Below are 23,147 nucleotides of genomic sequence, written 5' to 3' on the forward strand. Positions count from 1 at the left end.
AAATCGCGTATATATTAGCAGATTTTGTTTCGGCTAATTTTAGTCGAATTACACAGAGCAAATTAACGAAGCTAAAATCCGTTTAATTCGGTCTATTGTTTCTTGTCCCGATCTAATTCTTTAGATAAAAATTATGGGTAGAAATTAATCTGACTTTGGAGTAGTCATCAAATTAAATCAAGTGCAGTCTGTACTAGTTGGACTAGTATCTTTTGTTTCGTCCGATTTACATCTTACGCAGACTTAATTTGAGAACAAAATTATCTGTGTAGTCTTTTGTAACAAAAATTGAAGAAGGAAAATTCTTTTTCTCGAGTTGTTGGCCAATTGCCTTATTTCCTAGCAGCTTCTTATCCATCCACCACATTTTCTCTAGCCTTATTTTTCTCCTTACCGTACAGCCAATGCCCAGAACATTTCTATCCCTCTCGCTCGTCATACGCAAGCCGAATAGCCGACTCATGGGATATTTTCCCAGGCCTTAATCTGTATTGGATGCCGCTCATCAGCCTACTGTTCTCTGAAACGAAAAATCTGATTTCCCTTATCCTTATCCGAGCGGTTCCTGGAGAATTCCCCAACCCCCTTGGCTTATCTTCTCCCACGCGCGCGCACGCAGTCTCATTCCGCTGATGCCTTCCTTAGCTTCTTCTCTGCGTCGGCCATCATGGAGCCCTGGTCTTCTCCTCTAACTCCGGTGGTCGACTCTCCGTTCTTCTCGGTTGTCCCTGTATCTCTAACTCCCACAATGTAAGTTCTCTTTGATAAATATCCTAGGTTCACCTCTCCAGTAGCAAGCCCCATCGTCTAGATTTTTTTCTATTTGCCCAGCCATCTCCTATCTGTGCACGTACTCAAGAAGTTCACTCACGTCAGCTGATCCTTATCATCCTGTGAGCGTGCATGGGAAGCCTCACTCTGTATATTATTCTACCAGCCATCCTCATCTCTTCCTCACTAGAGCACATTATTCTCTGGAATATCTCACCACGCCAGCTCCTGGGACGCGCGTCCATCTACTGCGCTCGGTTCCCTGGAAAATCTTCACCACTCGGCCTCTCTGTCACGTATTCCTTCAGCCTGGGATTTTTCCTGACATCGTTCTCATCCGCGCGGGTGGGGTGGGAACAAAATTTGCCGCCGTTCAGGGAAAAATCTCGCCACCGCCCCCTGTTCTTTTTATATGCGCACACACGGTGGTCTTCCTGCTCGCCTGGCTGCGCGTCCAGGAGCTCCCATCGTGGCGCAGCTTCTTCCCAAGCCGCGCTCCACCTCCGATGGCGCTTGGCCGCCCAGCTCTCCCGCTGTCCGCCCGCCTGGCGCCCAGACCATGGCCGCGGCTCTCCTCCAGCTCGCCCTCAAGCCCCAGCCCGGATCTTCCCGTTCCTGGCCGCGCCCCTGGTCCCTGCCATGGCGGCCGTTCCCTGGTCGGAGTGGATCCTCAGCTCGGAGGCTTCCTCGAGCTCGACCGCCCACCTCCCTGCTCGGTCCCTGCTCCAGCGCCTGTTCCAGCTCCAGTACGCCGAGTTCCTCGCTGTCTGCGCCATGGAGCTCGCACCGACGACCGTCAGTTGGTCCTCCTCTAGCCGCGCGTGGTGCGCGCTCTCCCTGGCTCATGTGCCCAACGCCGTCGGCTCTAGTCTCTCGCTCGGGGTGGTTCCGTCGTCTTCCTCAGGCTCGACACGCCGGTCCGACAGCCGCCATCCCCTGCTTGGTCATGGTACCTAGCCGTCGCGCCCCTGGCTCGGCTCTGCTCGCCCCTGTGCTGTCGCTCAGCTCGCTGTGGAGCTTGTCCACCATGGTACTCTGCATTCTGCTGCGCTCCAGACCATCGGATCCTGCGCTCACCCCGGCCGCGACCTCGTCGTCGTTCCTCAGCTCGCGGGTGCCGTTGTTTCGTGTGCTTGGCCATCAGCGTTCAACGGCCGTCACGACATCCCCAGTCTATCGCGTCATGCTCCGGTCGTCGATCGGCTGACCGTCGTCGTCGTGTTCTCTGCTTCCCTCGTCGGTCAACCTCGCCGCGGCTAAGTCCATCCGCCGTGCTATGTGCTGTGGTCTCTGGTCGAGGGACATCAATACTCTATGTCCCTTGCTCACCTCCCTGGTCGTGCTCGCCGGGACACTATTCTCTAGCCAACTACCGTCGGTGGAAGCCCTGCCATCGATATCGCATGATATTGGTTGTCTTCTTCGACCACGTCATTGCCTCACAGGATTTGGACACCTTGTCGACACTCGACCACGTGTTCGCTCGTTACCACGCCATCTTCAGCATCATGGTTCTATAAGACTCCGCGCACTCATCGGCACCCGGCTGTCAATCTCCACCACGCAGCGCTGCATCGGACTTACCCTGTATGATGTTCGACGACAAGCCCAAACCAGAATTTATCAATATTCTCACAAGTATTGAGTCACGTTTGAATGCTGGTAAGCAATTTATTTGCTTAGTAATTTTAGGGCTTTGCCGGTAGGCGCTATCGGCATTTTATGCGAGAAATTTTAGTTGTGGAGTAAAGTCAGTACTATGCATTCATGTGCATTATGCAAATCATTTAGGTACAATAATTAATCACGTGATGCGGAGGAAAAGAGCCAAGTCGACCCCAAGCGTGGGCTAATCCGCAGGATGATGCTGATGGACGAACCGGAAGATGGATAATCTGAACGAGTGTCAAGCCAAAGGATGCTCGCCAAGTGGTCGCCTAACAAACACTAACCTAGTGTTACTCAGGCAAGCCCCGGTGCATGCAACCCCTTCATTGTGTTTTTAAATTATTTTTACACACTTTAAGTCTAGTGACTGTGCATTAGGTTCATAGGAGTTGCTTGGAAACCCTTTGGTGCATTGCCTACCTTGAAATCCATACCTTTTATAGATACTTCTGGTGAAGTATCAAAATATGATTTTCAAAAAATGCTTAGCCCTGCTTATAAGCAGATAGAGTTTGTCCTTTGCACTTATGCCTAGCTCAGGTTTATCCTGAGGAAGGATGATTTCTACCTGCAAGAATATTTCCATTGGGAGCATGGTGGGATCTTACTGCAAAGTTCCCTATAATGCTCTTTTCATCCTAGGGAGCACAAACACTCCTAAGGATGAAAGTACTTAAATCGAGACTTGGGCTAGGAACAGGTGATGCTCCGTCCAGGTTAATTAAGGATTGGATGCGTATGTAGGCCTGTTGATCAAGGACTATCTTAACTGGCCACATGCCCTGGAAATGGGACAGGGTAAGCTTGAACCCGGCTATTCCATACGTGAAAAGACAACCGCGCACTGGGCGTGGGAGATGGTGGGAGTAGCGTGTACCCTCCTGGCTAGAGGCTGGATGGAGGAGTACGATGCTCCCGGGTAGCGCAGACCGGTTCACGTTGTGGAGGATCTGTGGGAACGGTTGACATATGCAAGGGTTAAGTGCTACATATGTCGTGTGGTTAGAGATCCTCAGCTGAGTAAATCGATTCGGATCGCCGTTATATCCCCGGAGAGTGGAGACTTGATCTCCGACCTGCAACCTAAGTCAGGATGTAAACATTATGAATATAAATGATGTTGTATTGATGAGATGGTGAAATTAGACCAGATGCAAACAGAGTCTATTAATATTTAATCTGGCGTTAAAATATTGAAAGTAAGGACTCACTTTAGTAAGCTATTTCTGCAAAAATATCTAATTTGATTCTTGCTAAAACTTTTCCTTGATTCCCAAATCCAGCATACCCTTGAGAGTCTTTTCCTTAGTCGGGTAAGACTTGCTGAGTAATTCCATACTCAGGGTTTTATTCCCTGTTGTTTTTCAGGTTCTAACCTTGTCCTGCTGTGATGGTGTTAAGTGCCGGTGGGCTCGGCCTTCTTATAAGTCTAAGTAACCCTTCTATACTTCTTATTGAGGATGGTCATTTGAGCTAGCATATATTTCAAACTTATACTTTTGTAATCACTCCGATAAAATAATATAAAATTTTTGTAACTTGTAAAATTTGGTAATAAGATTTCCGCTGCAAAAATATTGGTGTGTGTGATTTGTGTTACTTAATCCCGCGGTTCTGGTTGTAAGTGGTTTATCCGGTGTTCTTGGGGCAATCGGACGGATCCTGTTAAGTTATCTGGTGCACATGCATGGCCGTCTGAGGTCTTTGAGACAAGGACAGGTGCATGTGGGCCCGATAACTTGGAGGTTCTGCCACAGCTGGTATCGGAGCTGGATTAAGTATATACGGTCACATACGTATTTTCAAAACAAAAGTTTTGGTTTTAAAAACCTATTTTTAACTAAACACATTGTTTGGCTTTGAAAAACTGTTTTGAAAAACTATAATGCTAGCGACATCCTCTGTTAAGCCCTATACTAAGGATTATCAGGTGGCTTAGTTAAAACCACTAACCCACAACCGGGTGGGTATTGCATACATGTGTAATGTTATTTTTGAGGCCATTCAGTCTTGAATGGATCGACGCTCAAGGTAAGGTGAGATGTGAGAGCATGACCGAACAACCGTCGGTCTAGGGAAGTGCTTAATTGTGGCGCTTGATTATATACATGTTTTACATATGTATATATGAAGGCTGCGATGTGGAGTATTTACTTTTCTGGGAATCAGTACCCCATGGATGTGTATGGGTATACAGACATGGGAATACTGAGAAGTGTGATGTACTTGTAACGACGTACCTATACTCAGGTAAGAAGGTGAGTTACCATAATGGGTTGCCCTATGGTTAAAGTGTGGCAACGGCGCCTATGTGTGGCTCAGCGCTTAATGATGAGCTGGCCTCCATATAGCGATATATGGAGTATAACCTGTGATAAACTGTCATGCGTGAACTGCATCATGGGAAAATGGGCTGTGATGGATTTTTCTGCAGGTACACTAACCTCGAAAACGTATGTGTAGCTGACGACTAGCAATATACCGTGAGAATCGTACGTATGCCACCGAGATAGAACGCTATTGCCACAGTATGTTGGCAAAATCAGTGAGGACGAATAGGACGAGCATGCATCCTGATTGTTGCATCATGTTTGTCACCTATACACTCAAAATGCTTCTCTCATCCTTATTCCAGTAACCATTGATTGTAAATAATATGGTGTCTTAGCTCTCAGGTTGTTTTAATCTGACCATTAGTGCAAATGTGTTTGCCCTAGTGCTTGATGTGTCGATAGAAGGTTAGTGACTTGTTTTGCCTAAACCCAAAATTAGGCCATGTTCTTAGTTGGTGAACCATGACCTAAGGTTGATTTTCCCGTTATCCCTCCCTGACCAAACTCACAAATAAATGCTTAGATAATTTATTTGTTGGACATTAAATGTACCCAAGCTTTAAACAGAGTCATGTCTCCATCCTAAACCATGTCCTTGTTCAGTTGGTGCAAGCTGATGTACCTTATCCAGTTTGCCTGTTTTTATGGACCGCCATGTTACTTTATCGACCTAACTTAGGAAAGACACGTCCGACCATTTTCTTAAAGTGTGATGCCTTTGGTTTCCTCTTGTCTCTCGAAGGCATACCCACTTAACCATGTGATTGTTTTCCCTTCGTATCTAATCAGATACTAATCCTTGTCCTCGTGATCTCTATGATGGGCATAGAAATATTCTTGGGCTGAAGCAACAGTCTCCCATCATACTCCTTTCATCAAGTTTAGGTTTTGGCCATATCATGTTCATTTCATCGGTCCATGATCTTTTTAGCTCTCTACTTGTAACCATTCTTACAGGTGGAGTATCTCTTTGTATATTGTCACCCTTGATTACTCTAATGGTGTGGCGCGAGATTTCTTATTGATTACATCTGGTAATGGTGTTATGACTAAAACCGATGGCACCACGATGAAACCGAGGGCCTCCTGTGGGTGATCAGCACATGGTTGCGCTACTTGGCACGCGCTGGTATCACCGTTAGTAGTCATAATCCATTATGAGACTATCTCAATATGTTATCTCTGCACAAATTGTTTTTACCACGTGAGATTCATTATTGGTGCCAGTTTTGTAATGGTGTCATGGTTAAGGACTTATGGTACCGCGGCGAAACTGAGAGCCCCTTGTGAATGTACACGCAAGGTTCTGCTGCTTGGCGCATGTCGATATCGAAGTCTCTAGACATGATCTGTTATAGAATTACACTGGTGTGTTATCTTCCGTGGATATCTTCCTTGAAACGATTTCTATTTTGTTTGTCAAGTGATCAAGCAACATCTATCATCTCTGTTGGATCAAAAGGGCATACCCCTTTCATGTGTGGTCTATTTTCCTTGACTTTGATGGTGACTTCACACATACACGTTCCCTTTGCATCCTTTGTGTAAAGGTGAAGCCTTGGAGCTTTTTAGTGTTGGAAAATAGCTGATTAGCTCTCAAAATGGAGATTGACTTTCCCTGCTGCTAATATGCAGGAGTTTGTTCATTCACTCTCTTATTCAATCCATGTATTTCCGGACCAAGTCATTTCATCTCATATGAAGAAACGGATGAACAACCCCGATCAAATGGATCTCTACCCAAATACATGATAAACTGTTAACAAGAGTAAACTCTCGACCATTGGACTGCCGATGGTACTGAGAGGACTTACTCAATGTCAAAAGTAGTTCAACAAGTTGGTTTTACTAACTTGTAGCTACATTGTGAACAAAGGTTGAGTTTAGAGATCGTTTTGTCGATTTGTCTAAACTCACTTTTGTACAACCCATCTTAAGGAAGTATTTATAAGAATCGAGATTAAGTCGGCCAGTAACCACCCAATTATCGCTCTAGTCATGCCTCGATTGCCTCACATGTGTTTTTCCAACACGTGTGACTAGTCGAAGTCACGCTAGTGCGGGATGAAATCGGTTCATCGTGAAGTCAACATTTGCTGATAATCTTCACTGATGTTTCCTCGAGTCTCCATTAGCATCATTGGACTTGGATTTTCTGGCTAACACGAGTAACTGTGATGTTATTCGACATTCACACCCGTCTCATGTGCTATGAATTAACCGTGACCACTTGTTGGTAAACCTCCTTTTGTGTGTTTTACCCAAGAGGTTGCATTTGACTCTGTTTGGGTAATATCGCGTATTTACCGCTCGCCCAATAGACTCAGATAATACACTGTCATCAGAAAAAGCAAACTACACACATGGAACCTTATGTGTTTTTTTGGCAGATATTGTCTCTATTAGTGGATATCTCTAAATTAGCCTAAGGCGATGCATGTTATGTCCACTAGAGAAAACAACATCCTGAGACACTCATCTTTGCTTGAAGCTGTCTTATGATTATCGCTGATATGGATATGGGTTACATGCTACTCTACTCTTAAAAGTCTTTCGCTCCGAATCTCGGGACGAGATTCTTTTAAGGGGGGAGGGCTGTAACACCACTGGTGTTTATATTCCGCTCGACGGCAAGTACGGATTTAAACACGTAATATCAGTGGATAAAATGGGTGCTAAATTTTAATCATCTTCGCCTATCGCGATTTTTAATATCGGATTCGTTTCGTTTGTCGCAAGTTCGACATCGTTTTTATCTATCCGGGCTCTTCCTAAATTTTCGTAATGTTTGGAAAATCGGTGCGTCCGGTGATTATTTAAAATTCATCGCTCGCGCGGATGCGAATTCGGAAGCCCGCCCCACTTTGATGATTTTTATCCCGGGCAAATTAGTTTGAACCCGACGACTAAAATGTTTGGGGCAAAATAATCCGAATCGCGCATCGTCCGAGTGAAATCGTGCGCGAGGTTATGATCCCACTCATTCTTCAGCACGCTGTTGTGGCGACAAAATCGCGTATATATTAGCAGATTTTGTTTCGGCTAATTTTAGTCGAATTACACAGAGCAAATTAACGAAGCTAAAATCCGTTTAATTCGGTCTATTGTTTCTTGTCCCGATCTAATTCTTTAGATAAAAATTATGGGTAGAAATTAATCTGACTTTGGAGTAGTCATCAAATTAAATCAAGTGCAGTCTGTACTAGTTGGACTAGTATCTTTTGTTTCGTCCGATTTACATCTTACGCAGACTTAATTTGAGAACAAAATTATCTGTGTAGTCTTTTGTAACAAAAATTGAAGAAGGAAAATTCTTTTTCTCGAGTTGTTGGCCAATTGCCTTATTTCCTAGCAGCTTCTTATCCATCCACCACATTTTCTCTAGCCTTATTTTTCTCCTTACCGTACAGCCAATGCCCAGAACATTTCTATCCCTCTCGCTCGTCATACGCAAGCCGAATAGCCGACTCATGGGATATTTTCCCAGGCCTTAATCTGTATTGGATGCCGCTCATCAGCCTACTGTTCTCTGAAACGAAAAATCTGATTTCCCTTATCCTTATCCGAGCGGTTCCTGGAGAATTCCCCAACCCCCTTGGCTTATCTTCTCCCACGCGCGCGCACGCAGTCTCATTCCGCTGATGCCTTCCTTAGCTTCTTCTCTGCGTCGGCCATCATGGAGCCCTGGTCTTCTCCTCTAACTCCGGTGGTCGACTCTCCGTTCTTCTCGGTTGTCCCTGTATCTCTAACTCCCACAATGTAAGTTCTCTTTGATAAATATCCTAGGTTCACCTCTCCAGTAGCAAGCCCCATCGTCTAGATTTTTTTCTATTTGCCCAGCCATCTCCTATCTGTGCACGTACTCAAGAAGTTCACTCACGTCAGCTGATCCTTATCATCCTGTGAGCGTGCATGGGAAGCCTCACTCTGTATATTATTCTACCAGCCATCCTCATCTCTTCCTCACTAGAGCACATTATTCTCTGGAATATCTCACCACGCCAGCTCCTGGGACGCGCGTCCATCTACTGCGCTCGGTTCCCTGGAAAATCTTCACCACTCGGCCTCTCTGTCACGTATTCCTTCAGCCTGGGATTTTTCCTGACATCGTTCTCATCCGCGCGGGTGGGGTGGGAACAAAATTTGCCGCCGTTCAGGGAAAAATCTCGCCACCGCCCCCTGTTCTTTTTATATGCGCACACACGGTGGTCTTCCTGCTCGCCTGGCTGCGCGTCCAGGAGCTCCCATCGTGGCGCAGCTTCTTCCCAAGCCGCGCTCCACCTCCGATGGCGCTTGGCCGCCCAGCTCTCCCGCTGTCCGCCCGCCTGGCGCCCAGACCATGGCCGCGGCTCTCCTCCAGCTCGCCCTCAAGCCCCAGCCCGGATCTTCCCGTTCCTGGCCGCGCCCCTGGTCCCTGCCATGGCGGCCGTTCCCTGGTCGGAGTGGATCCTCAGCTCGGAGGCTTCCTCGAGCTCGACCGCCCACCTCCCTGCTCGGTCCCTGCTCCAGCGCCTGTTCCAGCTCCAGTACGCCGAGTTCCTCGCTGTCTGCGCCATGGAGCTCGCACCGACGACCGTCAGTTGGTCCTCCTCTAGCCGCGCGTGGTGCGCGCTCTCCCTGGCTCATGTGCCCAACGCCGTCGGCTCTAGTCTCTCGCTCGGGGTGGTTCCGTCGTCTTCCTCAGGCTCGACACGCCGGTCCGACAGCCGCCATCCCCTGCTTGGTCATGGTACCTAGCCGTCGCGCCCCTGGCTCGGCTCTGCTCGCCCCTGTGCTGTCGCTCAGCTCGCTGTGGAGCTTGTCCACCATGGTACTCTGCATTCTGCTGCGCTCCAGACCATCGGATCCTGCGCTCACCCCGGCCGCGACCTCGTCGTCGTTCCTCAGCTCGCGGGTGCCGTTGTTTCGTGTGCTTGGCCATCAGCGTTCAACGGCCGTCACGACATCCCCAGTCTATCGCGTCATGCTCCGGTCGTCGATCGGCTGACCGTCGTCGTCGTGTTCTCTGCTTCCCTCGTCGGTCAACCTCGCCGCGGCTAAGTCCATCCGCCGTGCTATGTGCTGTGGTCTCTGGTCGAGGGACATCAATACTCTATGTCCCTTGCTCACCTCCCTGGTCGTGCTCGCCGGGACACTATTCTCTAGCCAACTACCGTCGGTGGAAGCCCTGCCATCGATATCGCATGATATTGGTTGTCTTCTTCGACCACGTCATTGCCTCACAGGATTTGGACACCTTGTCGACACTCGACCACGTGTTCGCTCGTTACCACGCCATCTTCAGCATCATGGTTCTATAAGACTCCGCGCACTCATCGGCACCCGGCTGTCAATCTCCACCACGCAGCGCTGCATCGGACTTACCCTGTATGATGTTCGACGACAAGCCCAAACCAGAATTTATCAATATTCTCACAAGTATTGAGTCACGTTTGAATGCTGGTAAGCAATTTATTTGCTTAGTAATTTTAGGGCTTTGCCGGTAGGCGCTATCGGCATTTTATGCGAGAAATTTTAGTTGTGGAGTAAAGTCAGTACTATGCATTCATGTGCATTATGCAAATCATTTAGGTACAATAATTAATCACGTGATGCGGAGGAAAAGAGCCAAGTCGACCCCAAGCGTGGGCTAATCCGCAGGATGATGCTGATAGACGAACCGGAAGATGGATAATCTGAACGAGTGTCAAGCCAAAGGATGCTCGCCAAGTGGTCGCCTAACAAACACTAACCTAGTGTTACTCAGGCAAGCCCCGGTGCATGCAACCTCTTCCTTGTGTTTTTAAATTATTTTTACACACTTTAAGTCTAGTGACTGTGCATTAGGTTCATAGGAGTTGCTTGGAAACCCTTTGGTGCATTGCCTACCTTGAAATCCATACCTTTTATAGATACTTCTGGTGAAGTATCAAAATATGATTTTCAAAAAATGCTTAGCCCTGCTTATAAGCAGATAGAGTTTGTCCTTTGCACTTATGCCTAGCTCAGGTTTATCCTGAGGAAGGATGATTTCTACCTGCAAGAATATTTCCATTGGGAGCATGGTGGGATTTTACTGCAAAGTTCCCTATAATGCTCTTTTCATCCTAGGGAGCACAAACACTCCTAAGGATGGAAGTACTTAAATCGAGACTTGGGCTAGGAACAGGTGATGCTCCGTCCAGGTTAATTAAGGATTGGATGCGTATGTAGGCCTGTTGATCAAGGACTATCTTAACTGGCCACATGCCCTGGAAATGGGACAGGGTAAGCTTGAACCCGGCTATTCTATACGTGAAAAGACAACCGCGCACTGGGCGTGGGAGATGGTGGGAGTAGCGTGTACCCTCCTGGCTAGAGGCTGGATGGAGGAGTACTGTGCTCCCGGGTAGCGCAGACCGGTTCACGTTGTGGAGGATCTGTGGGAACGGTTGACATATGCAAGGGTTAAGTGCTACATATGTCGTGTGGTTAGAGATCCTCAGCTGAGTAAATCGATTCGGATCGCCGTTATATCCCCGGAGAGTAGAGACTTGATCTCCGACCTGCAACCTAAGTCAGGATGTAAACATTATGAATATAAATGATGTTGTATTGATGAGATGGTGAAATTAGACCAGATGCAAACAGAGTCTATTAATATTTAATCTGGCGTTAAAATATTGAAAGTAAGGACTCACTTTAGTAAGCTATTTCTGCAAAAATATCTAATTTGATTCTTGCTAAAACTTTTCCTTGATTCCCAAATCCAGCATACCCTTGAGAGTCTTTTCCTTAGTCGGGTAAGACTTGCTGAGTAATTCCATACTCAGGGTTTTATTCCCTGTTGTTTTTCAGGTTCTAACCTTGTCCTGCTGTGATGGTGTTAAGTGCCGGTGGGCTCGGCCTTCTTATAAGTCTAAGTAACCCTTCTATACTTCTTATTGAGGATGGTCATTTGAGCTAGCATATATTTCAAACTTATACTTTTGTAATCACTCCGATAAAATAATATAAAATTTTTGTAACTTGTAAAATTTGGTAATAAGATTTCCGCTGCAAAAATATTGGTGTGTGTGATTTGTGTTACTTAATCCCGCGGTTCTGGTTGTAAGTGGTTTATCCGGTGTCCTTGGGGCAATCGGACGGATCCTGTTAAGTTATCTGGTGCACATGCATGGCCGTCTGAGGTCTTTGAGACAAGGACAGGTGCATGTGGGCCCGATAACTTGGAGGTTCTGCCAGACAGTGGAAAGGTTGAGTCACGCGGCGCACGGCCGGGAAGCGGCGGTCGCCGGTGAGCTTATCTGTTCCAGTCGTAGGGTAGAGGGGGAAGCACGGGAGGGTCACCGGAGTGGAGCCCAGCTCACGGCGGTGAAGATCTTTACTGGGCGATGCTTACCTGCTGGCCACGGTGCACGAATCACGACGAGCGGCAATCGACGGCGACGGGCCACCGGTGACGGGCAGGGGGGAAAAACCGTGATCTGTTTCAGTTTGGGGTATTGTACCATGGCGAGCTCGTTTCAGACAGCCTGACAGTCAAGTTTGGAACCAAATTTCCTCTCAATTCCTAATGATAATCCATGTCAAGCTCTATAGCAAAATTGTAGAGTAATGTACCATCTACAATGTTGCCATATGGTGTTGCCACTGAAAATCATTGGATCATGTCTGAAATTGGGCTAGAAGTTGGTGGTAGTTCACTGTTAGTCTGAAAATTCAGACCAAACCAGCCTGACAGCCTGACTTTGAGCAAGATTATCTTCCAATTTCTCACAAGAACATGGCTTGCATTCTTAAGCAAACTTGTTATCCATTAATAGGTCTACAAGTTTGATGTGGTACTCCAGGGCAAAAACCCTATATTTGGAAAGATACAGGGCTTCAAAGTTGAGTCCTCAACACTGAATTTCAGACTTAGAATAGAACTTAGGTGAGGTCCATTTTGCATTTAAGTCCAAAATCCAACATTTGGCTTACAAGTCCACATATTTGTGAACCAAATGATTTAAGATACTTATTTGACTTGGTTTTTGCACTTTAGTCCAAAAGTGGACTAATTTTGCACATAGGTCCCTAGGGTTTGGTTTTAGGGTTTTCCAGGGTTCTAATTGAGATTTTTGGTATCCCAGGGGTATAAATGTGATTCAACTTTGTTTTTGGGGACATTTTATGACTCTTTCCCTAAAGCCTTTAGGTTTTCTCAATTTGGGTTAGGTCTTACCCCTTTAATCCCTATTTAGGGTTAAGTTCCCTATCCAGGGTTCTATTTGCAAAACATTAAAACAATACAACTTGTTTGAAATTTTTACCTAGTGAATGCACTCTAGTTGTATCAAACATATGCAATGCCAATGCTTATGATGCTATGCTCAAGTTTTAGTTACAGTAACACCAGGGGTGTTACAGAGTTGCTCAAGAGGTAGCCCAGAAGCCATCACCAGAGCCTGCCATCGAGGATCTGCCTGCCCCAGCTTTGGAAGGCAAGCCCCGGTTTTATACATAACCGTTATATATATATGCTATTTTACTGCACTTAATGTTTGTAGGCTTGTACTGTGCACTTAAGTGTAGGAGTTGACTGAAACCCTAGTTGCATGAATTCAGGATTCCTTTGAGATGGATACTAGTATGCTAGGTCTAGGTCGAGTAGCTACTTTGCTAATTAGGGATCTCGGTAGAAGTCGAGTGATTTTTCTAGCACTCACGCGAGGTCAGGAATTGGTTGTACCCATTTTTATATCGTAATGATAATGGTCTGTGGACAACGATCCATGAGGATGCGTTGTCTACGAGACGGAAATTGGAATAAGGATTAAGGTGTGGTACCGTGTGTCAAGCATTTGAACGTACTAAACACATGCCGAGAAATATGGTAAATCGGTAAGCCTAGTACCTGAGTGAACCTGCCCGCAGACTTTACCCCTCACACGACCTGAGACGTGGTCTCCCATTCCGGTTATGGTGGGTACAAGTGCGGTCACTGCACGATGGCAGTCGGGGTCAGTGAGGCATTGTACGCTAAGGCGGTAAGCCCTGATCTGTTGACGGGGAATCGATGGGGACGGAGTGCCTCGCCACGTCGTGTGTTTAGGTTTACCTAGCAAGGATAAAAACTCGATTCGAATCGTCTGCTTCTCGCAGCTAATGAGACTGCTTGATCCATGCTGCTACATTGAGTAACAAGTGGAAAGGTGTTGATTTGCAAAAGACGTTGTTTGATAAAAATGTTCGATACCATGTATGATTAGCTAGGTACACAACTAGTTTAAAAAGGATCATACTAAAATTTGAAAATCTAAAACATGATTTTAGACTCAGCTAGTGCTTTTGGCAAACCAAACCCCTCAACCAAACAGCTGCATGTCTAGAGGTAGTGGAGTAGACTCCTCACACCAGGTAAGTCTAGCTAAGTATTAGTAGACTCATCCTTGCTTGTGGCATAATTTTTTACAGGTTCTCTGGAGGATATGGTTGCTGGAGTGACTTGGTCGTTCAACTTGCCACCGGGTTGGACAGTTGAGTGGGACCCTACCTCGGCTGGGGAGGAGCATGAGGAGTGATGGGCCAGGCTTCCCCATCCCTCCGTTTGTTTACCGTTAGTCATATTCCGCTGCATTTCAAACAATGATCACTACTTTTGCAAAACTTTGATGATGTTGCAATAATTTTATGTACTCCTTTAATGTATGGTTTTATGCTTTATTGTATTTGCTCTGTGTCTCACCTTCGAGTGAGTACGTGGTACTTGATCCTGTTAGTGGCCTTGTCGGACCAGATCCGAGGGACTGACGTTTTATTCCTATTTAAGTGTGGTCTAGCCTCTAAGGTGAGACTTGGACACTTAAGTTGGAATAATTCGGGCAGTTCCACCACAATATTAGGTATGGACTGGTTGTCTTCACATAGTCCTTTGGAGATTCATTGGCAAGATCAGTGGTTAGCTTTTACTCATGACCAACAAAGAGTGGTTCTTCATGGTCAGTTGGCGGATAATTCCACACCCGAGCAGATTTCTATTTGCCAGCTGTATCACTTGGACAGATTGGATGAACTTTGGTGCACGATTGAATTGCAACACATAGCTGAAAAACAGCCCAACACCAGTCTGCCTCAAGAGATCACAGATCTTATAAAAGATTTTGCCTCCTTGTTTGACCAACCCACTAGTTTGCCACCTCCTAGATCACATTGTCATTCAATTCTGTTGATTCCAGGAGTAACCCCTTTTCGATTGAGACCTTACAGATACAATCCAGCACAAAAAGATTTGATTGAGCGCCAAATATCAGATTTGCTTCGAAAAGGGATGATTCAGCCGAGTTGCAGCCCATTTGCTTCACCAATTATCCTAGCACAAAAAAAGACAGGTGATTGGAGGTTCTATGTTGACTATCATCGTTTAAATGCTCTCACCATAAAAAATAAGTACCTGTTACCAGTGATCGATGAACTTTTGGACGAGTTACAAGGTGTTGTATGGTTCACTAGTCTCAACCTTAGCTCAGGATACCATCAAATCCAAATGGATCCCAAAGATATACCTAAAACAGGCTTCCAGACTCACAATGGACATTTTGAGTATAGAGTGATGCCCTATGGAGATACTGGAGGTCCAGCCACTTTTTAGCTCACTATGAATTTAGTGTTGTCTCCCCTTCTTCATAAATGTCTTGTCGTCTTTATCGATGTCATTTTAATTTTCAGCAAATCTTGGGACCTTCACCTACAGCATGTTCGAACGGTCTTTTCCCTATTGTAGCAACATCAATTTAAAGTCATTAGTCAAGTGGGAGTGGCTACAAATCTGGAAAAGGTTGCTGCAGTTTAGTCTTGGTCGACCCCAACCAATGTCAAAAAGCTCCGTAGTTTTTTGGGTTTAGTAGGTTACTACAGAAAATTTGTAAAAAAAAATTGGCATCATATCTCGCCCTCTTACAAATTTGTTGAATAAAGGAGACCTTTACATCTGGCATTCAGATCATGACCAAGCTTTTCTGATGCTCAAACAAGCTTTTGTGACCACCCTAGTCGACCTTGCCCTGCCCAACTTTACTCAAACATTTGAGATTGAAACTGATGCTTGTGATCGTGGAGTCTGTGCAGTTTTACACCAAGTTGTACACCCTGTTGCTTTTATCAGCAAAGCCTTGGGGCCTCGTCATAGGGGGTCTTTCCACTTATGAAAAAGAGTGTATAGCCTTATGGTAGTGGATCAGTTGCGATCATATCTGATTGGCAATGAATTCATTATTCGGACTGACCACCGTAGCTTAGTTCATTTGGATGATCAACGCCTAATAACATTGTGGCAACAGAAGGCCTTGACCAAGATGCTTGTCTTAGGTACAAATTTGTTACAAACAAGGACAAACCAATCAAGTAGCTGATGGTCTATCGAGATTACCATCCGATCAACTACTATCAGTGACGGTGGTTCAGTCGGATTGGCTTCATAGTTTATCTGCAAGCTATCCTCAACACTCGGACACTGCCTCTCTGTTGCAGAACCTCTTAGTACAGTCTCCTTCGGGTCCTTACACCATCAAAGATGGGCTCATTATCTACAAAAAATGGGTATTGATACCAGCTCAGTCAGAATTCCCTAAGAAATTATTTCTCACTTTCCACACATCCCCTATCGGTAGTCACTGAGGATTTGTTGTCACCTACCACAAAATCAAACAGTTATTCAGGTGGTTTGGTATGAAACAGATGATTCAGGATTGGTGTCAACAATGCATGATTGTCAACAAGCAAAACATGAGCGAGTCAAATACCCTGGTCTACTTCAATCTCTTCCTGTACCGGATGCTGCATGGAAGGTGATCTCAATGGACTTTGTGGAAGGCCTCCTGAAGTCAGATCAATTCAACTGCATCATGGTGATAGTTGACAAATTCTCCAAATACAGTCATTTTATTCCCATGCGTCATCCCTTTACTGCCTTGATGGTGGCCAAATAGTTTATGGACAATGTTGTTGGGCCTGTGCTTCGTCGCCGAAGGTCTTCTAGGAAGAAGCGGCCTTCGGCTGAAGCTGTTTGTATAAGATGGCCGAAGGTCCCTCTTCATGAAGCTTCGGTATTACAAACCGACTTAAAGATAGAATGACCTTTTAGTCCATAAAGGTCTGAGTCAATGTTGTAAACTTTTATAAGGGGCATACTTGTAATCCCTCACAGGCTGCGCCCTGTGCCTATAAATAGTGAACAGTATTCCCTTACTGTTCACGGATTCTGGTAACTGCAACCGCACATTCCGGAATTCAACCTTTTGTCAAGGCAGAGGTACTATTGTATTCAATGATGGGATATATTAAGAAAATATAATATAATTCGTCTATGACTTGTCTATCTCTTTTGTACCTTTTATTTTATGTCATCTTGCAATATCTATTGAAATCTTAGTACGAAGATCTAAACTTCGTAATTTAACTCTCATCAACCTTCGTCCAAGACCCATTATCCTCAAGGGAATAATGTTTCATGGACGAAGGACGTTGACATTTAACATTTTATGTTGCCTTGTTCTTAATTCATAGCACTTGAGAACGAGTCTCCAACATTGGCGCCCACCTCCGGTGAACTCACTTCCACTTTTCGAGCTGATGGCTTCGTTCAACGATCAAGCTGGAGCTGCTTCGGACCCGAAGCTGGTGCTCCCAATCACAGGTGGTTCGTCCTCAGAGCCAGCTAACAAGAAACAAAAGAAGGAAGCACAGAGAAGGGTACAGCATGTTGGGGTGCAAGGACCCTACATCAAGTCAAGATGGTCTCACATTCCTATTACCTTCTCCCAAGAGGATCTTCAGCTCAAGGATTACCCACACAACGATGCCATGGTTATCTCTTGTGTTATCAAAGGATTTCTGGTCCACAATGTCTTGGTTGACACAGGCAGTGCAGCTGACATCATATTTGCTAAGGCCTTCAGACAAATGCAAGAGCCAGAAGATAAGATTCATGATGCTACACATCCTCTCTGTGGCTTCGGAGGAAGAAAAATTGTAGCACTGGGCAAGATTACCATGTCAGTGACCTTTGGGTTCATCAACAACACTAGAACTGAGCAAGTTGTGTTTGACATTGTTGACATGGAATACCGTTACAATGCAATTATTGGTCGTGGCACCCTCAATGCTTTTGAAGCAATTCTTCACCCTGCCTATCTTTGCATGAAGATACCTTCGGATCAAGGACCCATCGCTATTCATGGAAGCCAGGAAGCTGCCAGAAGGGCCGAAGGAAACTGGACTGATTCAAAAGCAATCCATTACATAGATGGAGCTGAAGCTTGTGAACAGTACAAATTCAGAAGGGAGAAAACAGCTTCAGCAGATCAGCCGAAGCCCATGCTCTTATGTGAGGATATAGCAGAGCAGAAGGTGCTGTTGGGCTCTCAGTTATCCGAAGAACAAGAGAAAACCTTGATAAGGTTTTTGTTCAACAACAAAGATGTTTTTGCATGGTCAGCCAATGATCTCTGCGGAGTTAATAGGGATGTTATTGAGCATTCGCTCAATGTCGATCCATCCTTCAGACCCAGAAAGCAAAGGCTTCGGAAAATGTCAGATGATAAGGCCGAAGGTGCTCGCAACGAAGTCAAAAGACTCCTCAGTGCAGGAGTTATCAGAGAAGTAAAGTACCCAGAATGGTTAGCTAATACTGTTATGGTAAAAAAGGCCAATGGCAAGTGGCGAATGTGTATCGATTTTACAGACCTTAACAAGGCTTGTCCGAAGGATGAATTCCCATTGCCAAGGATAGACTCTTTAGTTGATGCAGCAGCTTCTTCAGAGCTCATGAGTCTGTTAGACTGTTATTCAGGCTATCATCAAATCTGGATGAAGAAGGAAGATGAGCCAAAGACTAGCTTCATAACTCCAAGTGGCACATATTGTTATCTTCGGATGCCTGAGGGGCTCAAAAACGCTGGAGGAAGTTTCAGCAGAATGACTGCGAAGGTTCTCCAGTCTCAGATAGGCAGAAATGTGCTAACTTATGTTGATGACATCATTGTAAAAAGCACGAAGCAGGAGAATCATATTGCTGACTTGCAGGAGACCTTCGCCAGTTTCAGACAAGCTGGCTTAAAGTTGAATCCAGAAAAATGCGTCTTCGGAGTAAAGAAGGGGAAATTTCTAGGATGCTTGGTTTCAACAAAGGGAATTGAAGCTAATCCAAGTAAGATTGAAGCTATACTTCGGATGGAGCCACCAACTACAAAAAGGGGGCTCAAAGATTGACAGGAAGGTTGGCATCTCTCAATAGATTCATATCCAGATCAGCAGAGAGAAACTTACCATTCTTCGAAGTGCTGAAGTCAGCCGAAGTCTTTCAATGGGGACCAATCCAGCAGAAGGCCTTCGAAGAGCTGAAGCAGTATTTAATAGATCTAACAGCACTAACTCCACCTATGCCAGGGGCTCCTTTATTATTATATGTGGCAGCTTCGCACTCAGCGGTAAGTGCAGCACTTGTCTAGGAGAAGCTTGATGGCCAAGCCAGGAAACATGTCCCAGTATATTTTGTATCTGAAGTTCTTATTATATCAAAGAAAAACTACACAGAATTAGAGAAGGTGTTATATGCTGTTTTGATGGCATCCAGGAAGCTTCGGCACTATTTTCAAGCTTACAACATAATTGTTCCTTCTTCACAACCTTTGAAGGATATTATGAGGAACCGAGAAGCTACTGGTAGGATTGGAAAATGGGCTGCAGAGCTCAATGAATTTTGTATTGAATATGTTCATAGATCTTCGATTCAGTCCCAGGCGTTAGCAGACTTCATTGCTGACTGGACGCCAGGGGCTCAGGAGGAAGAAGCAAATAAAGATACCGAAGCATGGACAGTGTTTTGCGATGGGTCCTGGGGAACCTTCGGAGCGGGAGCGGCTGCTGTGTTGGTTTCACCTTCCAAAGTTAAAACTTGTTATGCGGCAAAGCTTGATTTTAGTTGCACAAACAACATTGCCGAGTACGAAGCCCTGCTTCTGGGTCTTCGGAAGCTAAAAGCAATGGGAATCAGAAGGGCTGTTCTTAAAACTGATTCCCAAGTTGTTTCGGGTCATATCGACAAGAGTTGCAAGGCTAAAGATCCGAAACTTGAAAAGTATCTGGACATGGTTCGGAGAGTTGAAGCTTCCTTTGAGGGATTTTCTGTCAAAAATATCCCTCGGGGACAAAATGAGCATGCTGATTTGCTAGCTAAGTCAGCAGCACAGGGGCTGCCCTTACCTTCGGATGTCTTCTTCGAAACAATAAAAGCACCTTCGGTGGAACTTCTTGAAAGAGCAGTCCTCAATATATCTCCTGTTTATAGCGAAGATTGGAGGACTGAGATCATCTCTTATCTTCAGGGTAAATTCCTTTCAGATGACGAAGCCTATAACAGGAGGATAGAGGCAAGAGCTCGTCCATATGTCATGATAGAAGGAGAGTTGTACAAGCATGGAGTTTGTGCTCCGCTACTCAAGTGTTTATCCAGAACCGAAGGTATAGAGTTGATGAAAGAAATACATACAGGCAGTGTGGATCTCACATTGGATCTAGGCCGTTACTTGGAAAAAATTTCCGCCAAGGATTTTATTGGCCGAAGGCAGCTTCGGATGCAGCGGAATTAGTCCAAAAGTGCGAAGGTTGTCAGAAATGTGCACGAGATCAAAAACAACCTTCGTCTTTAACACAGCTCATACAACCCATTTGGCCATTGCAAAGGTGGGGCCTTGACTTGTTAGGTCCGTTACCACCGGCCCAAGGGAACCTAAGATATGTTGTAGTGGCTGTGGAATATTTTTCTAAATGGATTGAGGCAAAGCCTTTAGCTACAATAACTTCGGCCACCGTCCAAAAGTTTTTCTGGCAAAATATTGTTTGTCGTTTCGGGGTACCAAAGGTTATCACTGTGGATAATGGAACACAGTTTGACTCCGAAGCTTTTAGGGATTTCTGTGATCAAATTGGTACGAAGATCCATTTTGCATCAGTCAGACATCCGGAGTCAAATGGACTCGTTGAAAGAGCCAATGGCATTATAATGACAGGAATAATGAAGTCAATCTTCAATCAACCAAGGGGAAAGTGGCCAGATCAGTTAACCAAAGTGGTGTGGAGCCATAATACAACAACATCAAGGTCTACAGGCTTTACCCCATTCAAGTTATTATTCGGTGACGAAGCAATAACTCCAGAAGAAGCTAAAACCGGATCAATAAGGGTAATAGCTTCGGCAGCATCAGGTTCCGAAGCTGATTATTCTGTGGAAAAAGATGCTTTAGAAGGGATCAGGTTGCAAGCCGTGGAAAACATCAACAAATATCAAGCCGAAACAATTAAATGGCGAGATAGAAAGGTTCGGCTAAAGAATATTGAGCCAGGACACTTGGTGCTTCGGAGAGTGGCCAACCCAGAAACAGTGGGCAAGTTACAGTTGAAATGGGATGGACCTTTCTTAGTAGCATCTTCGTCAAGACCCGGTTCATACAGATTGAAGGATATGGACGGCAACGACATTCCTAGATCTTGGAATGCGGATGAGCTTCGGCGATATTATGTATAATTCGATGTAATTTTTCATATTTTTTATTTTTCTTTCATGGCACCCTTTTCCTTTCCGAAGGGGGAGAAAGGTTTTTAATGGGGCCATCACATGTAATTTTCTTTTTTAGTTCTATAAGAGCAAAACCCCCCAAGGAATGTAAATGTAAAAACTGAGAACGCACCATCGAGTGCCGAAAAGTAAAAACGAAGAAGCTCCAAAGTCGTTCCTAAGGGAATGCAGAGCTTACAGCGAAAAGTCAACGCTGATTCCGCCAAAAGTAAAGGCGAAGAAGCTCCAAAGTCGTTCCTAAGGGAATGCAGAGCTTACAGCGAAAAGTCAACGCTGATTCCGCCAAAAGTAAAGGCGAAGAAGCTCCAAAGTCGTTCCTAAGGGAATGCAGAGCTTACAGCGAAAAGTCAACGCTGATTCCGCCAAAAGTAAAGGCGAAGAAGCTCCAAAGTCGTTCCTAAGGGGATGCAGAGCTGAGGTGTGATTAAGGAAATAATGGCTATGAGTATGGCTTGAGGTGTGATTGTTTGGCCATTCATTTGCACATCGCATTACATCATAACATTTGCATTCATAAACATTCATCCAGGCATATGTAGGATAATCATCTTCATGGTATAAGCGGTTGCTTCGGCAAATAAAAAAAAAGAGAGAAAAAAAAGGAGGGGAAGAAAGAGCTTCGTGTATAAAAAGGAGAGCTTCGGAAAGAAGGAAAATATTGTTTTCTATGCTTCGTTGCGTACGAAAAGAAGGGAAGGTGTTTTTTCGCCTTCGGCTCAAAAAAGAAAATTTTGTCCACATCAAAGCATTTCTCATACATCAATGGAAGGATAAGGATATATAACAAGGTATGAACAGAATTCATTAAAGACAAGTTTTAGTTACATTTACAAAAGTTATCTCAAAAGTTTCTCAAGTACTGTCTACAGTCTACTGTTTAATCTCCAAGGAGCTTCAGCTTCGGCGTCATTTTTTAATCATCGGCTTCGGCTTCGTCATCCTACATGAATAAGGTCGTTGTAAGTCAAAATCGAGCTTGCAAGAAAAGGTAAGCACAAGGTATGGTTTCTTACTGGTTCAAGGTGGCTACGAGCTTCGTCTCCAGCCTTTTCTCGCCCACCTTTTGTCCATATCATTTTTACAAATCTATTAGAGATACTTCGGGCGAGATCAGGAATGTCATCCAGAATTGATGGTGATAAAGTGAAATTTGGCCTATTGACAATTTTTCCATGATCGCAGCCAGCTTTCAGGAAGGCTGCAGCAGTGCCTCGAGAAGCCACCCAGGCACAGAAGTCACCGTGCCCAGCTATGACTTCGTCGAGCTCGTCAATCTCACCTTCAATATGTTCGAAGGTCTTCGGTAAATCTTCAGCTGAGGGGACGAATTTTTCATGCTGGCTCCAACTGAGTGAAAAAATTTTCTTAATCGATGAATGCATTTGTTGCTAAATTCCAGACATTTTTCATGAAGGCTTGTCAATAGTTTTCTCAAATCCGAATTTTGTTGAGCTTCGGCTTCAAGTTTTGCATTAAGATCTTGCTTTTCTCGTTCGAACTGTTCAGACTGGCGGAGAAACTTCGTGTTCAGTTCTGTTATTTTTGCTTCAGCTTCCGCCAATGAACCTTCGGTTGCCTGGAGCTCAAAGTTCTTTTTCTCGATAACATCTTATTGCTCCTTTATTTTGCTTTCCAAATTTTCAATTATAACTTCGTGTTTCTTGTCTTCAAAATCTTGCTGCATTTTCAAGGCTTTGCTCAATAGCATACTCTGCACGGAAACAACCTTCGTCAGACATGTTCTCGTTATTAGAAACAATAAAAGTTAAGGGAAAAATAGTTCACCTTGAAATTGGAATAAA

General features: G+C 45.0%; 1 protein-coding gene and 1 long non-coding RNA gene across 2 annotated transcripts; both read left to right on the forward strand.

The window, feature by feature from the left end:
• The first annotated feature begins 627 nt into the window (after nt 1–627).
• On the forward strand, nt 628–2,200 carry LOC103653173 (uncharacterized). Its single transcript, NM_001345946.1, has one exon. The coding sequence runs from the start codon at nt 904–906 to the stop codon at nt 1,726–1,728; it is 825 nt and encodes a 274-aa protein (NP_001332875.1). The 5' UTR covers nt 628–903; the 3' UTR covers nt 1,729–2,200.
• A 6,208-nt stretch (nt 2,201–8,408) lies between these two features.
• Nucleotides 8,409–10,515, forward strand: LOC100280327 (uncharacterized). Its single transcript, NR_159991.1, has 2 exons — nt 8,409–10,214; nt 10,344–10,515. It is a non-coding gene; the product is annotated as an uncharacterized lncRNA (long non-coding RNA).
• The last annotated feature ends 12,632 nt before the right edge of the window (nt 10,516–23,147 follow it).

This window comes from Zea mays, chromosome 4 (genome assembly GCF_902167145.1).
Source record: "Zea mays cultivar B73 chromosome 4, Zm-B73-REFERENCE-NAM-5.0, whole genome shotgun sequence".
Classification (NCBI taxonomy): domain Eukaryota; kingdom Viridiplantae; phylum Streptophyta; class Magnoliopsida; order Poales; family Poaceae; genus Zea; species Zea mays.

Coding starts and splice junctions, on each gene's coding strand:
- LOC103653173 (NM_001345946.1), top strand. CDS start 904: ATGGGAAGCCTCACTCTGTATATTATTCTACCAGCCATCCTCATCTCT.